General features: G+C 38.7%; 1 protein-coding gene across 7 annotated transcripts in view; it reads right to left on the bottom strand.

The window, feature by feature from the left end:
• The window catches only part of osbpl9.L (oxysterol binding protein like 9 L homeolog), a 75,421-nt gene that overhangs the window by 49,777 nt on the left and 7,058 nt on the right, over positions 1-18,586 (bottom strand). For 4 of the 7 annotated variants that reach the window (XM_041590460.1, XM_041590461.1, XM_018258419.2 and 1 more), the window contains exons 3-4: positions 10,199-10,277; positions 3,832-3,908 (exon numbers count right to left, since the gene is read on the bottom strand). The exons of 1 other annotated variant lie outside the window; for it this stretch is intronic. In XM_041590460.1, the coding sequence (XP_041446394.1) occupies positions 3,832-3,908; positions 10,199-10,277 (156 nt within the window). The remainder of the gene's footprint in view (positions 1-3,831; positions 3,909-10,198; positions 10,278-18,586) is intronic. 2 more of the 7 variants (XM_041590462.1, XM_041590463.1) reach the window with 1 other exon arrangement.

The following is an 18,586-nucleotide window of genomic DNA, read 5'->3' as shown; positions in this document are numbered from 1 at the left end:
TTTAATATTGTCACCTGTTATTAGTACAATCTAAACCACCTAAGACATTATTGGATGCCACTGACAGAGTAGAAGTCTCTTTTTACAGTATTACAGTCATTCCTCTTCTTGGGAACCCTGATATAATTTCACGACAGAGAACGTAGCACAATCTGGCCCTGCCCAAGGCACGGTGAAAATGTGTTTGTGGCTGTAGGTAAGGCTCCAGCTCCTCATAAAGGCCTTTAATTGCTGCCCTACAGTTCCTCACTACATCTTCCTCTATTAATCCATCTGATATTGATTAGTAACGCTTACTCCTGGAAGGTGTTAAATTTCACAGTAATAATAGCACTAGTTTATGCTTTAATTTCTTAAATGATGTTTGTGAATTATACGTCAGGATTAATTCTATTCTATAAGTATTGAAATGCGATTAGAATACCTTGTGGTAATGTAGAATTAACGCTTGCAACATTTTAGCTATTAGCGCATGTGAAAATACTTTGATGTATTGTTCCTTAAATAAACATTTTTTTTAACGTGCAAAACTGTGTGTTAAGGAATAACGACTTATTGTGAATTAGCCCCTAGGTGTTTTGTTTGTCTACATAGAAATGCAGACACAGAAAAGGGCTATCCGCTGCCACTGCTGCTTTTTCCTTATGTGCTCAATTGGCTTGGACAAGGGGATCCTGGCCCCTTTGCCGCCTGAACTGGCTTCCTGCTGCCACCGTCTCTTCCACCCCCCCTCCCTCTCACCTTTCTGGTGCCAGAAGTGGTCCAGGTGTCAACGACGCTAGTGCAGAAAAGCACATTTTGAAAATATGGAATTCAGCTGATAGTTACAAGGAGCTGCATTTTTGCTGCCCCTGTTAACCAGTGGGAGAAACGCTCAGCGCCCCTGGCCTGGGCTAATTTTTGTGCAGAAAGGCAAAAATATGCACTTTCACACCAAAATCCACCCCATATTAGCACTAACTGCTAATACTGTGCCTGTCAGTGCACACACAACAGGGAGCAGAAGTGCATCAGCCTATATGTGAAAACACCTAATCTGCAAGGAGTCTATATATGTATCTGATACAAATATATTCTACTCAAAGGGTAAAGTTACTGGGGATCCCAGACACATCGATGGCTACAGCCACAGGTAGATATAGTAGAACTCCTATTTTATATATTTAAAGGGACCAGGAAAAAAATGGTGCAAAATTGGAAAAAAGTTAAATCAGGAAATGCATAATTTATTTGTGGGGGTCACAAAAAACTGTGTAAGAAGGCAAAACTTAAAAAATTTAGGTTTCAGTGTATAGAGATCAAAGATAGAAGTAGTTAATGTCATAGAGCAGGCTGAGGTTTGCCATATAGCTACAAACAAAACACAAATATGCTGGAGGGGCTTATCAGTAATCAGTTCATGTTCAATGTATGTGTGCATATAATTACTTCAACAGTGCAAGGTAATGTTCAGTCAACAATAAAACACTCAGCTCAATTACAAATATATTTAGCCTACAGCATTTGCACATTACATTCTCATACAAATTTTTGCTGGCTTACTCTACTCAAAATTCAGTTTACATACACTACATTATCTTTTAAAGGCATTGCTCTGAGAACTGCAAATATTGGTGCAGTGTCAGGCTGCAACCCCCCCAGCACCAAACAAACAGCAATAAGGCTAGTCTGCACCTATGTGTACATACCAAAAAGCAAACATTTTTAGCCTATGTACCATAAGTAATGTTAGACTGTCCATTTAAAAAAACTACGGTGACAACTGCAAGTTAAACTGCATCAGAAAAGCATGACCAGTCACAGACTATTTCTATTTCTTTTGAGCAGGAAGATATAAGATTTATGTACCAATGTGCATGCTTTATCAATTTCCCTGTAAATGTGTGTATATATATATATATATATATATATATATATATATATATATATATATATATATATATATATATATATATATATATATATATATATATATATATATATATATATATATATATATCTTCCAAAGTAAATGAGTGCACACTGGGAACCTATCGGCAGTTTAGTTTAAAAGCATAATTTTATTTAAATAATTATTTAAATAAAATTTAAATTATTAATTAATTATTTAAATAAAATTATGCTTTTAAACTAAACTGCCGATAGGTTCCCAGTGTGCACTCATTTACTTTGGAAGATATTGATTATGCGGATTCTGAGCAGCACCTGGGTTGCTTGCTGAATACAGTGGAGTGCGGATAACCAACGTTATATATATATATATATATATATATATATATATATATATATATATATATATATACCAATATTTCATAGACCAGCACTCCCTTTGATGTGTGCTGGTCTATGAAATATTGGTGTATACAAGATTTACTGTGCACCCCTGCTCTCATTAAAGATTGATTTTGGAGTGCGGATACTCACCTGGAAGATGTATATATATATCCAAATACAGCACTTCATTTTCATTTAAAGGAGTTGTTCACCTTCAATGTACAAATCTTATGAAACCACTAACAATGCTCTCAATGTGTTAGAAAAACCATTTTCCATAACAAAAAGTAGAAATTGTAAAAGCTAATTTTTATACCTATTAACTCAGTCCTTCTCCTGTCTCTCAGACCAGTTTTCTGAAGTGATGGGAGTGGCCTATTTTGAACCTGACACACCAAGAACTTCCTATATGATGACATCATCATGCCTAGGCTTTGCCCTTACTTGTTTCCTATTGGATGTTGATACTGCCCGGTTGGTTGGTACTTTTTCTGTTAACTATTTCTATGGAAAAGGTTGTTCTATTCATGTGAACTGTTAGATTTGTCATTTTGTTACAAAGGTGAACAACCCCTTTAAAATGATAAAAATGATTTGTAGTCTTGGTAAACTTTGGCAGCATTCCATACATAAAACCAAGGTTAATCCTTTCAGTGAGGAGGGAAAAGGCCACACTCTTAAAGAGATTGCAAATTGATTTAATTTACTTTATTTGCTCAGTGGGGGTGTCCAACATTCCATACAACAAAGACAAACAAATGTACAATATGACAGTGATTCCATGGGATGTATATGATAAGCATACGGCTGACTTTTTTTGTTCATCATGTACCCATAAATACATAGACAAAAAAAAAATCAAACATACAAAATTTTAAATTAATATTTATATAAATGCCCATAAAATTTTGTCCCCCTCAATAAGATATCTCTGCCCAAAGTACACTAAATGATGATTTTTTTACCCTTCAGTGTACCTTCCCACACCATGAAGAGGCTTTAAAGGATAAGTAAAGCTTAAAAATAAGGGAATGTACAATTGATGACAGTGCTATTCTAAGAACTTTTCAATGTACATTCATTATTTATTTTGTTTTTTTAATTCCAAGATATTAAAGGATACAAGTACTGTGTAATATGAATTGATTTTTTTTTCAACAGTGTGGCTGGTCATTTTCCAACCAGTCTAAGCACCAAGTAGTCAAGAGAGCTGTGAGAAAAAACAAAGAGGGCTTATCTGATGTTTTTCTGGTTAGGAGAAAAAATAAGAAACCTTTCCCAAATCTTTTTCTAACCAGAAGAACAGAGCAGTCCTCTTTCTTTCTCCTGACAACTTCCTTGACTACTTGGTGGTCAGACTGGTCTGAAAATGACCAGCAGGTGGTGCTGTTGTAACAAAATTAATATTAACAGTAAATGTAACTTTTAATATTTTGGGATTAAAAAACAAATAAACAATGAATAAACATTGCAAAAGTTCTTAGAATAGCACTCTCATCGATTTTACATTCACGTATTTGGTGCAAAAGTAGAGAAACAAGGATTACCGCATCATACCTGAAGCTGCAGTGTATGCCGCAGGATAGTTTCTTCTAAGGCATTAATCCACTTCTCTCGTTCATCGGCATCTCGAGCTTATGAGGTAAATAAAGTAAAAAAAATTTGTTGAAACAAATCAAAGAAACAAAAATGTAACGAATACTGCATATGAATTCCACACTTGACAGATTCAGACAGATCGCTGCCATGAACTCCACTGGTCTGCTTTTGTGCACTTTTCATCAGAATGCACACTACATTGTACCAAGTCTTTCACAAGGTTGCCATGCTATGTGAAGCAACTGTAACAAATACAGTCTACTTCTTCTCAAGAGCAGCATATTGGAGGTCTTTTAATTGAAAATTAATTGTTACATTTTCACATTTGTTTCATGACTATTTCCCAAATCCAACATTCAATGGCTACAAGTAAAGCAATCTACACAAACCATAGAGTTACTATGAACCTTTCGTCTCATATGACCATGTTGAAACTGTGTTTCTATAGCATTCAGAGACAGGGACCACTAATGTCTATCATTAAGATTATAATTCAGCATAAAACCTCATTATTTCAAGCAGGAAATAAATTCATTGTTTTGTTTTAAAAAAAGGACTTAAAGGGATTAGAAAGAGTCAGAAGAAAAAGGTAAATAATTAAAAAACAAATAAATAATGAAGACCAATTAAAAAGTTGCTTAGAATTGGCCAGTCTATAACATACTAAAAGTTAACTGAAAAGTAAAACACCCCTTTAAACACAATTGGGCATATATACCAACGGGTGAGTTTTCGTCTTGTCTAACTAAACCAATGTCTGCGTCAGGCTTATACATCAGGCTTATTTGTGCGGTTAAATCACATATTAACCTAAAAATGTACTTATGCTATTACTAGGGATGTGCCTTGTGAAACTATTCTTGGCGAAAATACACATTTGAGCTTTTGATAAAGTGGGGAAGTCTCTCGCTGGTTTAATACAAATTTTAACATTAGCTCTTTAGTAAATATGCTTCAATTACAGAATGTGCATGCACACAAGATCACCTGGCAATTGATTTCTCCCCAATTTCAAATGATACAATTTTTTTGTAATGCAGCAATGACATTTCTGCCATTCCTGACTGTAGTGAACACCAGGCTCTTACAATGAAGCCATTAATATTGTGTATTTCCCTTTTACAAGATGTAGGCACAGTTTCTCTGATGCTCGCTCACCTTTGATTTAAAACTCTGCACCAAAATGATACAAACTCAAGGATAAAATGATTCCATAGACAGCTAAGACACAACCATTTCCCCTAAGGTTCTGTGCATTTAACTAGTCCTACAGTATTTTTATAGGCAAAAGTCACAGAAAATTCAGTCTTAATCGAATTACAGCTAAGAGATATGAGCAGCACCATCGAAAAAGGATGATTCATATTCATGAGTAATTGCCTGGCATCTCACATAGCCTTAAGGGACATCTCAGTCAACTTGCAATTCTGTCACAAATGCCCCTGTATGCAATTCCCATAGGAAAGATTCAGAGAAGCAGACGGCACTTCTGAAAACGGGGTTTATTGGAGTACCTGCTGGTGACACCTTACGCGTTTCGGGAGTTATCCCTTAATCATAGGGATGGGCAAATGCCCCTAACTTGTTACTTACCCTTCTGCGCAGGTCCAGTCCAGGGAGTTCACAGGCGACATCTTCTTCCACGCGATCTTCTTCCTCCTTTGACCGGCGCATGCGCAGTAGGATCGTTTCGCCGGTTTGGCGCATGCGCAGTAGATCCGTACCGGCGAAACGATCTTACTGCGCATGCGCCAAAACGCCGGTCAAAGGAGGAAGAAGATCGCGTGGAAGAAGATGTCGCCTGTGAACTCCCTGGACTGGACCTGCGCAGAAGGGTAAGTAACAAGTAACAAAGGGGCATTTGCCCAGCGGGAGGGGTAGGCCAGGGGGGAGGAGGGAGGGGGGGCAATACACGGGAGGGGGGAGGGGGGTTAGCGCCGACGAGGTTTCCTTCCCCTTTAAGTGACAGCTTGAGTAAAATCTATCCAAAGAGTATTTGATGTTTAATAAAAATGTTTACCAAATAGTTTTTTGTTAGTTTATTGCTAGGAATGGATGGATATTAGCATCTTCCCTGACATTTCCCCTGCTCAAATAACTTAATCAGGCTGTTTGGAATTGGGTATTCCAAATTGCTGACTTGTGCTGAAATCAGTTTGTTAAGCCAGGAAAATGATCAATAAATCATTACTGTTTTCATCCAATTGTTCCTGCTACACTCTGGGAAAAAGACTGATAGGCCGAGGGAGATCACTAATAAAAGATATATTTCAAAAAATATTTAATAATAGATATCTGAAATACATTTTGCACTAAAAGTTTGAGTTTTTTTGTCAGATCCCATGTCACGCACAACTAACAATCCATATCAACAGAAATCCAAGCTTACTGTTAATTTTTTGTGTGTATAATATTCAGTCCTGTAAGATGGTACCCTGCTTTATGTCAACTTGATGGATAAAAATAAACCAGCAACATACATATGAAAATAATGAAGTTCTCCAAATTACTGCAATGCCACTGGTTTGATAGACTACATAGGCAAGCTCAGCACCATTGAAAACCCCTAGATATTTGGTTTCTACTTTGCGACAGTAAATTGATGGATAGTTTTCCAATACTAGGAAGTGGTGCAGTCATATAATTACATGGCAGATGTGTGATGTTGGTGTGAATGGACGGTAGATTAAAGGTCAGCACCTTTGAACCCAAGATAAATATGTCCTTTGCCACAATGCACTGCTGAGGAGTAGCTCTGCAGTACTATGGCATTACACAATCTCATTGGTCAAATGGGAGGCATGAGATTTTGGAGAAAACAGAGCAGACTGAATCTGAGCACGTTTGAAAAACTCTACATTTTGTCAAACCCTCGGGAATAATGCAATCAGAAGTTTTTTTGCATTCCATGCCCAAAATAACATATATATGTATGTATGTGTGTGTGTGTATTGTAAAATATTGTTTACCCCCTTTTTGTAAAGTCTAACCATATTAGAAAATCACCTTGGCGTTGCATGACAACAAATCTGTTTAAAGGAGAACTAGCCCCCATTTAACTAACTTCCATCACCCCCCTCACCTCTGCCTCCCTGCACTGTTTATTAGACAGAAAGATGCCCCTGAATGTTATGTCTATCACTGAAGCAGATAAAAGCCCTGGAGTTGATTTGAGGGGGGGGGGGTGCTTGTATGTGGAAGATTTTGATGTGAACAGACAACATGTGGTCAATGGAGCTCTCCATGCAGGTGAAACAAGCCATCCTTATGCTGCAAAAACAGAAAAAAAACCATCTGAGAAATTGCTACAACATCAGGAGTGGCAAAATCTACAGTTTGGTATATCCTTAGATAGAAAGAAAGCACTGGTGAACTCAGCAGCGCAAAAAGACCTGGAAGTTCACGGTTAGAACAGTAGTGGATAATCACAGAATAATTTTGATGGTAAAGAGAAACCCCTTCACAACAGCCAAACAAGTGAACAGCACTCTCCACAAGGTAGGCGTATCGATATCCAAGTCTACCACAAAGAGAAGACTGCATGAAATCAAATACAGAGGGTGCACTGCAAGGTGCAAGTCACTCATACGCAGTGTCGGACTGGGCCAGCGGGACACCGGGAAAATACCCGGTGGGCCCTCATGGGCGCCCGCTGACCCAGACCCCCTCCCCCGATCTGCTGCCCCCCCAAAGAAACCATTTGCACTGCACGCAGGCATTCACACATCACTCGCATGTACACACAGGGCCCTGGAGGCAGGGCCTTTTTCATGCTCCTTCCTGCAGCGTAAAACATGGTGCACGCGCTCATCAGAGCGGCAGCGCGTCAATGAGGGGGAGGGTCTGTGTGGGCTCTGCAGCAGTGGGAATCAGGGTTCCGGAGGGGGGCCCTGGACAGCAGCCCCGGTGGGCCCCGGGCCCCCCAGTCCGACCCTGCTCATACGCATCAAGAATAGAAAGGCTAGATTGGGCTATAAAACATCTAAAAAAGCCAGCACAGTTCTGGAAAAAAGTTCTTTAGACAGATGAAACCAAGCAGAAGCTGCCGAATGAATTCTGAGGTGTTCAGAGACACTGTCTGCTCAAATCCAGCTACATGCAGTCAAATTGATTGGGAGGCATTTCATAATACAGATGGACAATGACCCGAAATATACAGCCAAAGCAACCCCAGAGTTTATTAAAGCAAAGTAGTGGAATATTCTTGAATGGTCAAGTCAGTCACCTGATCTGAACCCAATTGAGCATGCATTTCCCTCGTTGAAGACTAAATTTCGGAAAGAAAGGCCCACAAACAAACGGCAACTGAAAGCCACTGCAGTAAAGGCCTGGCAGAGCATTAAAAAGGAGGAAACCCAGAATCTGGTGATGTCCATGAGTTCAAGACTTCAGGCTGTCATTGCCAGCAAAGGGGTTTCAACCAAGTATTAGAAATTAACATTTTATTTTCAGTTTTTTAATTTGTCCAATTACTTTTGAGCCCCTGAAATGAAGTGATTGTGTTAAAAAAGGCTTTAGTTCCTCACATTTTTATGCAATCTTTTTGTTCAAACCACTGAATTCAAGCTGAAAGTCTGCAGTTCAACTGCATCTGAGTTGTTTCATTTAAAATTCAGACAAAAAAGGTTATCTGCCCAAATATTTACTGATCTAACTGCATACCCTCACTAGAATAAAAGTGGTCATTAATTAAAAGATCTGCTTGTCACTTTTAGGGGATACAAAACCACACAACCAAGCTTACCTCTCACATACCCAGTACAGAGCACTGTATCCTATTAATGCCCATAATTTTATTCTCAGACGGTTTCAGTTGATTTTCATCAAAATGATTATAAGTATTCCAGCTTAACTTTAATAGCTCTAGGCTATGCAGAAAGAAAAAAGAAAGGCATCTAGCTGCTATAATGCCAGTACTTCACATATTTGAGCTAGGTTGAATATATTTATAACCATGGCTACTTAAAAGTACAGTCAGTGCCTAAATTTAAATAATATATTTAAAATGGAACAAAGCATATGTTGAGTGTATTTTGTTATTTTACATTACATTTATGTTGCAGTTACAAAATAACAATGCTTTCAAATGTATTTCAGTAAAGATTTTATATTTATGCCAGAAAAAGAAACAGTTATTTATAAAATACATGGACTGCATGGTATTTATAGGTAAAGATATTAGGTGACTTCTCGGCTGATGCAAACTACTATCAATTACATCTGCTGGAGAGAAACAAGCTTTTACCTTTTTAAAGGGTAAGCAGTTTCAGTAGAGTTTCAGTAGAGATTCATAACTTTCAATAGATGTTGATACTAGAAAGAATCATAGCCATGTGGTTCTATACCAGGGGTCCCCAACCTTTTTTACCTGTGAGCCATATTCAAGTGTAAAACGGCAACAAATAGCCTGAAAAAAAGTCCCTGGGGTGGCAAATGAGGGCTGTGATTGGGTATTGGCAGCTCCTATGTGGACATGCAGCATACAGGCGGCTCTGTTTGGCAGTAGGCATGGTTTTTACACAATTCAAAAATAAGCACCTGCTTTGAGGCCACTGGGAACAACACCCAAGGGGTTGGAGAGCAACATGTTACTTACGAGCCCCTGGTTGGGGATCACTGTTCTATACTGTTCTTTGAAGAAGAGCCACATGGCTTTGAGCATTGCAGTGTGTACCAATAAACACAGCTTATTTGCAGCTAAAACTTTTTCCCATATTATTCTGTAAAGTATATTGAATAAAAACATTAAATAGCAACACAAGAGTGGAATTGAATGTCTCTGATTCAAAGCATCACAGTGTCTTGTCACATTTTTCATTCATGCTCTTTCTACAGCTGAATTATAGCATGCAATGCAGAAACTTAAGTGGCAGGCTGCATTTGTTTGTGATGATATGGGCAGAAATGTTTGAAGAAGTAGAGAAACAATTACAGATAATAATAATAAACTAAAACAGGTTGTCATGAAGTGAAACACCATCTTTAATTAGCAACAAAATAACAAAGTACAAGTTTGAATGGTTGTTTCTTGCACTTTGGAGTCACTGGTTCCCCACACTCAGTCTCAAAAGAATATAGAATTCTGAGATCAGAAGCAGCCAAACACAATGCAGATTTTCAGCTTTTAGTCTGGGAAGTGCCCCAAATCATCTTATTACAATCAAATCTGAAAATGATCTATCCCACAGCACATCTGCTGAATATCCTGCATCACCCACATACCACACTGTGTACAGAGAGATGCAGGCGGGACATTAGTGCAGTTGAACCTCTCTAATGAAAATGCTTTACAGAAAGAAAGAATAAACATATGATTTAAGCTTACCCTGGAAATGAAAGGTTTTCTGGTCAACTGTTATGGTAAAGGTGCTATCGTCCTCATCATCAATACCAATCACAGCCCCCTGCGGAACAAAAGCAGAATCCTGAGCAGAGTAGCAGTGATTTCAGCTGCATATACTGTATCACTACAGCACTGCAGCACAGCACACAGGAGGGGTGGGAAATTAGCATTTATATCTCAGGCTTCCTCTCACATCACGAACAGTAGCGTAAGGCAGTAAGAATGCCACAGTCTACCTGCTGCTGAGATTATTATGTTGGATTTCATACTGTGAGCAGTAGACTTTCTTCATATGGATCAGGACAGATTCATCTGGGCAATACCAGAGCAAAACTGCACCTTATGTAATCACAATAAAGCATGTCAAAGAAATAAAAGGAATGCTTTACGGTATGATATATGGAGTCAAGGCCAATTTATAATGCAAATAAAAAAGTAAATCCAATGAACAGAGCAGATGTACACAATTATCCCAAGCAAAAAATAAAAGCTACTATAAGAAATAAAATACTGAAATTACTTTTAAAGGGGACCCGTCACCCAAAAAATTAATCAAAATCCTATTTTATCACATTAGTCAAACACAATGAACTTTACACTAAATAAATTATTTGAATCTTGTTTCCATCAGTCTGGGAATTCATAATTATAGCAGGCAGGAGCCATTTTGTCTACACTGTTATTAAGACAAGCCTTGCATCATCTCAGAATCTTATTTGTGCACCAGAATGGGCGAACTGATGTCCATTCCCATGCCCTGGCTACACAATTAAACGGTGAAGAGAACGTGGGCATTTGTAAATAAGTAATAAATTATACACATAGAACATAAAAAATTCCATACATAGTTACCAATAACAATACAAGAGGTGAAGCAGGCAATCCCCATGCCTCCTCTTCCCCTTGGATAAAACAGCACCCCAGCACATGATTAAACACCTTAGGGGCCCCTAACAATAATTTATTTTCAAATGCTAACAGACCCCCAGAACAAATACCAGACTTATGGTCCACAGGCAGATCAGGGCACATACAGACAGAGTATGGCACACACAGGCAGAGCAGGGCACACACAGGCAGAGCAGGGCACACACAGGGAGCATATGGAAGGCAGAACAGAGCAAGAGACAGGGAAACCTATCAGGACCACTCTAATATGTACTGGTTCGGCAGAATAGCGGCTGTTAAGATGACACTGTACCTGTTTAGGACACTACCAATAAATTTCCCTGAAAAGACAGCCCTATCACTTCAAAGAGCGATATCAGACTTTATCTGGGCAGGGAAGCGATCAGAGACAAATTGTTAGATAGGAGCTATGAAGGGGAGCTGGAGTGGTATCCGTGGGCCCAATAACTGGAGGGAATTCAAACTGGATCTAATGTTAATGATCCCGGTACTACCTGAGTGTTGCAACAGACAAGAGATTGGCTGGTAATAACGTACTGAAGCTCAAATAATCATGATTTCCCTCATATGTCTTCCCCCTTTCTTTCCTTTTGTTTCTTTTTCCCCCCCTCTTCCTCAGAGGTTCCCCCCTTTCTATCTTTCTGCCAGCTGCAAGATAGTGGTACTGAAACAGAACTTCCTGAGCGGTCACTGGAGATTACCAGTAACATAGGATCGTACTTATTGAATGTTATAAAATAACCAGACCAGGATAAACATGCAGTTGTATATATGTTATTACTTCTTGCTTTTTTTGTTTGTTACAATGAAAACTAATAAAAATGTTAAATATTAAAAAAAAAAGTTTACACATGGTAAGCAAACACAGCAGGTAGGTGGGGGGCCACACAAAGAGGGGTTGCGGGCCGCCAGTTGGACAGCCCTGTTATAGGGCATTGTAGATTTACTGGCAACTACATTGCTTGTATATTTGTAATACTGGTGCCGGCCCTAGCTGGTGGTTTACCGGCTGTTCCAGTCAAATACAGCACAGGAGTCTCCTTTCTACGGTGTCTCTTAGACGGCATATAATCTCTGTATATTTTTACTCTGTATATTTATTCTTATGTTTATTTTATTATAAAAGCCATGAATATCTTGTAAATTATATCCTTATAAACGGTGAATACTGATGTCATCAGTTATAAACGATGAGTAGTGATGTAATTTCTGTCACGACTCACTGAAACTTGAGGATATTAGGATATGAGGATATTAGCTATAAATATATACATACAACTAATACAAAAGATAAGTAGAGGCACAATGGACAAATTAAAAGATTACATTTATTAACAGACTAAAGAAAATATTTATAGTTGTGAAAATGAGGGCAAACTGTATTTAAAACTGTAGCTAACACTGCAATTAAAACATTCATCTGTTCAGCTGCTTAAAAGTGGTCTGTAACATTTCACTATGGAAGGGGCTAGCATAAATTTTGATTTCTCTGTACTGTGCTATATAAATAATGGATAACAACAGTAGAAAAAAAATCTAAATAGCCCTTACTAAGCACAAATTTCCTGACAACACTGCGGTGAAAACGGAACATATTTTTTCTACTGTTACAAACTGCTGCCACCTATAGAGCAACTATCAGAAGTGCACTTACATTTATATTCAGCATGAGTGTTGACATGGCGTATCAGTGCAGAATGTAGGTATTAAAGTAATATTGAAGGGACCACAAAATGTTACTTTTGACCCCATTTAAATTCACAATCACAGTCTGCCAATATGTTAAATCAGCAACCCCATACATTAAAGAATCAGGGATGCCATAATGTCAGATGTCAAAATAGTTGCCCATGTTTATAAACTCAGGAAGATTCAAACAAAATCTGTTTGCTCTTTTGAAAAATGGATTTCAGGGCAGAATTCTGATGGTGCAGTACTATTAACTGATGTATTTTGAAAAAAACAGTTTTTTCCCATGACAGTATCCCTTTAATTGGCTTTTTGCAGAGAGCCCAGAACAGCCACCAGGTGCACCAAGATACTTTTGTTACAATTTTGCAAATAAGCAAATAAGTAATTGTAACAATTTAACATAAATAGGTCTCTTGAAAGAACTTAGACTCAGCTTAAAGGGCAATTCACCTTCATTAGCAAAACTGTAATAACTGGGAAAAAAACACAGAAATGTGTTCAAACTTTCATAACCTGCCAAATTTTGTAAAAGGAACATGGTAATTAGGGGGCTTGGTCACATAAATAGGCGTGATTTGAGGAGTGCAGTTTTGAGCTCTGGTCCTTAAAAAGGATATAAATGAGCTGGAGAGAGTGCAGAGAAGTGCAACTAAACTGGTTAAGGGGATGGAGGATCTAAATTATGAGGGTAGATTGTCATGGTTGGGGTTATTTTCTCTGGAGAAAAGACACTTGTGAGGGGACATGATTACTCTTTATAAATACATTAGAGGCCATTATAGACCGCTAGCGGGAAATTTATTTTTCCATAAAATGAAGCAGTGGACTAGAGGTCATCCCTTTAGAATACAGGAAAAGCATCATTTGGTTATAAACCATAATCAAAGTTAAACTTCATAAAACAAAAACAATTGAAAAATCTAAAAGAACTTATATATTAATGAACCTGGCATATACATAGCGGTAGAATATTTGTTAAATACAATCTAACGTTATCTTAAGTATTGTTCTTAGAAACAGAATTACTTCTGCCATAGAAGCTCTTACATCTGATTTAATTATTTTCAGTGCTTGTATTTAAAGGAGTCATTACATTTTTGGCCACTCCGACTCCAGATACCCAAAATTGCCTCTGACTCCCAAGTCCACAGCTCTGATATAAAAAGCTGATGATACTCTACAATAAGCAGTTTATCATAAATAGTTAATAACATAACTGATGTGCTAATTAGTCAGGCAATTCATTTGGGGGCAGTGGAATTTACTTTAAGTTTTTTAAATTCATTGGTGCCCAGGGGAATTGGCTTGAAAATGTAATTAGAGTCAGCTTCAATCACCCAATTTTGATAAATGCTGCCCCTTTTAAGCATCTCTGCATTGCCATCGCTTGATACACAAGTCAAGCTTCTATTTAAGTCAAATTTCTAGGAAAGTTAGGGTATTTTTGGGAATTTTGAAAAACTTTATAGGTAACGTATGCAATTTGCAGAACTTTTGCATTACAGCCGGGCGTTTGCTGCTTGTACAAGCATGATTTAAGGGGAAAAATTAACAAATTAAGGGAAAATAAACAAATTCTTAAATGTTAGTATTACATAGAAAATGAAACACCATCTTTGGGTTCCAGTAAGGATTTATAAATAGTTATAACTGGAATGCCTTTACCAGATGTGTAAAATGAAGTAAACAGTGACATTAAATCACACAGCATTATAAAACAATGTTTCTGCTTTCTTTCTGCTAAGGGACCCAAGAAATAAAAATACAATATTTCAGTGTTGCTGGCATGTGTTTGATTTTTGTGTTTGTCTTTAAACTGTTACTGTGATCTTGCTTCTGGTTCTAGTGATCTTGTGTTGTAGTATTCGAGTTCTAGTGACCCCCTTCTGGTTCCTTGTTCCTGATTCCTATTCCTGCTCCAGTGTCCAGTCTTGTCCTTGTACTCCTGTTTTAATCCTCGCCCTGCTCTTGGATTCCCTGGTTCTGATTCCTGGCTTGTCCTCGACTTCGCTTGTCTGCCGCCTGTCTCAACTTTTTGGCCTGATTCTGGATTGTGTCTCTGCCTGCCGATTTCTACTAGTCAAGTCTGTATATTAATTGATTGAGCACAGTTACTTGTGTGATCACTTCTATGAGTTTTCTTTCACAGTTTATTATGACTTCTGACATCAATACTGCTGTATATGGTTACACCCCGGGTTACCAAGTCTTTAGGCTCCCAACTTCCTGGTACTCCACGTCTCCCCGGCACAAAATTATTTGTTTTATAGTCAAAAGGAGCAAGAATTAATGCAAGGACATACAATGCAGTGCCAATCTAATAGATAATGAGAGTTTCAATGCCAATGTCATGTAAATGGATTTGTAAACGTAGTACTAATTAAATAAAGAATCCCACAGAACACATAGGATAACAATAAAGTGCCATTTCCCTTTTATAATACTCCAGAGCCATGGAGTTGGAGTCGGGAGCAATTTTGGGTACCTAGGGGCACATTTACTTAGCTCGAGTGAAGGATTAGAAGGAAAAAAACTTCTAATTTCGAAGGTTTTTTTGCCTACTTCGACCATCGACTACGACTTCGAATCGAACGGTTCGAACTAAAAATCGTTCGACTATTCGACCATTTGATAGTCGAAGTACTGTCTCTTTAAAAAACAACTTCGACCACCTACTTCACCACCTAAAACCTACCTTCCCCATAAGCTTTCCTAGCAATTTGTGATTGAAGGAAAATCGTTCGATCAATGGATTAAAATTAAAACGAATTGCGGTAAATCCTTTGACTTCGATATTCGAAGTCGAAGGATTTAACTTCGATGGTCAAATATTGAGGGTTAACCCTCGATATTCGACCCATAGTAAATGTGCCCCCTGGAGTCGGTGTCACCAAAAATGTACCAACTCTGATTCCTAATAACTTTAAATACAATCACTTACAATATTCAAATCAGATTTAAGAGCTTCTATGCAGGAGATATGGCAGAAGCAATTCTTAAGAACAATACTTTAAGTTTTTATTGTATTTAGCAACTATTCTACAGTTATATGCAAGGTATAATTAACATATACTGTATATACTCGAGTATAAGCCGAGTTTTTCATGGGTCAGCGGGCAGTAGCTGAGATTGCAGTCACTTTTAATCATTCCTATACCAACAGTTCACTTGGGGAGAGACTGCAATATCCCACAATGCCCTCTGTTGGTTATATGAAAGAATAACAGTGCGCCATCTGTTGGTTATATGAAAGAATAACAGTGACTGCAATATCACACAGAACCCTCTGTTGGTTATATGAAATAATAACAGTGTGACCTCTGTTGGTTATATGAAAGAATAATAGTGACTGCAATATCACAAAGTGCCATCTGTTGGTTATATGAAAGAATAACAGTGACTGCAATATCACACAGTGCCCTCTGTTGGTTATATGAAAGATTAACAGTGACTGCAATATCACACAGCGCCCTCTGTTGGTTATATGAAAGAATAACAGTGACTGCAATATCACACAGCGCTCTCTGATGGTTATATGAAGGATTAACAGTGATGGCAATATCACACAGCGCCCTCTGTTGGGTATACGAAAGATTAACAGTGATGGCAATATCACAGCACCCTCTGCACATGGTAGTGGGACAATCCATACAGTAATCCGTTTGGCAATTCTCTGTCACCATCAACTTTGCAAAGAAGTCCGGTTGATCGCTGGGGGGGGTCGCTTTGGCAGAATGTGCGCTGCTGGGAGACAGGGCTGTAGTTGTGTCTAGGCTTATACTAGAGTCAATAAGTTTTCCCAGTTTTCGTAGATAAAATTAGGTACCTCGGCTTATACTCGAATATATACGGTAAGTTGTTTTAGGTTTTCCAATATTTTGATTTTGTTTAAGAATTAACAAAGAACGTGGTTTATGTTTTTTGGCAGTAATAAAATGCTTTCTATGCTGTGTACTTAGCTTCTTTCAATCAACATTGAAAATACGTATATATTAATTGAGATATATTAGTAAATTAAAGGAACAGTAAAAAGCTGAAAGTGTATCAAAGTAATTAAACTATAATGCACTGTTGCCCTACACTTGTAAAAGCAGTGTGTTTGCTTTAGAAACACTACTATAATTTATATAAAACAAGCTGCTGTGTAGCCATGGGGGCAGCCATTCAAGCTGCTGGAAAAAGAGATAAGACAAAGGTTACATACAATAACAGATAAGCTCTGTCCAATACAATGGTGCTTTATCTGTTATGTGCTATGTAACCTGGGGCTTTCTTCTTTTTCCAGCTTGAATGGTTGCCCCCATTGCTACCCAACAGCTTGTTTATATAAACTATAGTAGTGTTTCTGAAGCAAACATAAAGCTTTTACCTTTGCAGCACAACTATACAGCATAGTTTAATTACTTTGAGACACTTTCAGCATTATTGTTCCTTTAAAAACAGAGTCGTCAGAGTTTTAAGGTGGCCATACAAGGGCCGATAAAAGCTGCCGACAGACCGTGTCGGCAGCTTATTGGCCCATGTATGGGGCCCCCCGACGGGCTTCATCTCGATCGGATGGAACAGAAAATCCAGTCGGATCGCGGCCGCATCTATTCGTTGATGCGGTCCTGCGATCCGACCGCCCGTTAGGCATCATTAGGATCCCTAGGGCCCACGATCGGATCAGCCCGATATTGCCCACCTCAAGGATCTCTCCATGTATGGCCACCTTTAGTTGGAATCGGAGTCGAATGATTTATGTACTAACTACTCAGCCCTGGAAAATAGGACAATAAATACAATCACAATAACAATGGTGTCAGTTCCATAAATAATGCCCTAGAAGCCATGGATGGAGAGATAAATCGCCAGTTCTAATGATGATACCTCAGATCACAGGGTTGAATAAATAGAGGGCAGGTCCTGTGTGCAGTGTGTACAGGGGCACTGTTGCACCAATGAGTTGAGAAACTAACCTTAGGCGGCAGCGCAGCACAAGGTACCAGGGGAGGCAAAAATAGCGCTCATGGTAACTTTAAGAAATTCAGCTCTACTAGCGCAGAAAGCACAATTATGCTCTCTGTGCTAGCGTCCTGCCACCCTCAAACTTTTTCGTGGAATCCACCTCGACCCCTTGCAGAGCAAAAAGGTGAGTGCACATTTCAGCTACAGCAAGCTGCCTCAGGCGGCGGAGGGGCCAGGATCACCTCTGAGTGTGCATGGGCTCTACTCACATTAAGGCACACAAACAGGCTTTTCCACAAAAGCATATTTAACAGGCATAAAAGTAGAGACAGTGTGAGTGTGAGACAATACTTTAAAGCACACTAAAACAATACGCTGGCAGGCACACACATATACAAGACATTATAAAATTAATTAGAAGTCAGAAGCTTTACTGATAATGAACTAAAGCACTATTACCTTATTCCAACTGTGCTACCTGCACATACTGCTTTTATTCCCTCAGTTTAAATCCCAGTGCAGCTGCACAGGGCTTGGCTAAGCTGCAGAATAAATCTTTATAGCCTAGGGTTGGGCCGTTGACGTCACAGGGGTGGGCTGGTGACGCAGTGCAGTGATGACATTGTGGGCGGAATGAGTGCTGTCACAGGGGCAGAATTATGACATGGTGATCAGCGATTGGCTGACTGGCATGTCAATGAAAGGGGATCCTGCCTGGTTTTCCTTATTTGGAAATAAGGAGCTCCCCCCCTGCGGATGCCCATACTTGTACAGTATCTGTCCATTCAGTACCACCGTATGGGTCAGCCCCTGAATAGCCCA

This window comes from Xenopus laevis, chromosome 4L, assembly GCF_017654675.1.
Source record: "Xenopus laevis strain J_2021 chromosome 4L, Xenopus_laevis_v10.1, whole genome shotgun sequence".
Lineage (NCBI taxonomy): Eukaryota > Metazoa > Chordata > Amphibia > Anura > Pipidae > Xenopus > Xenopus laevis.
The sequence above is the reverse complement of the archived record's forward strand: the minus strand, read 5'-3'. Positions and strand labels throughout refer to the sequence as shown.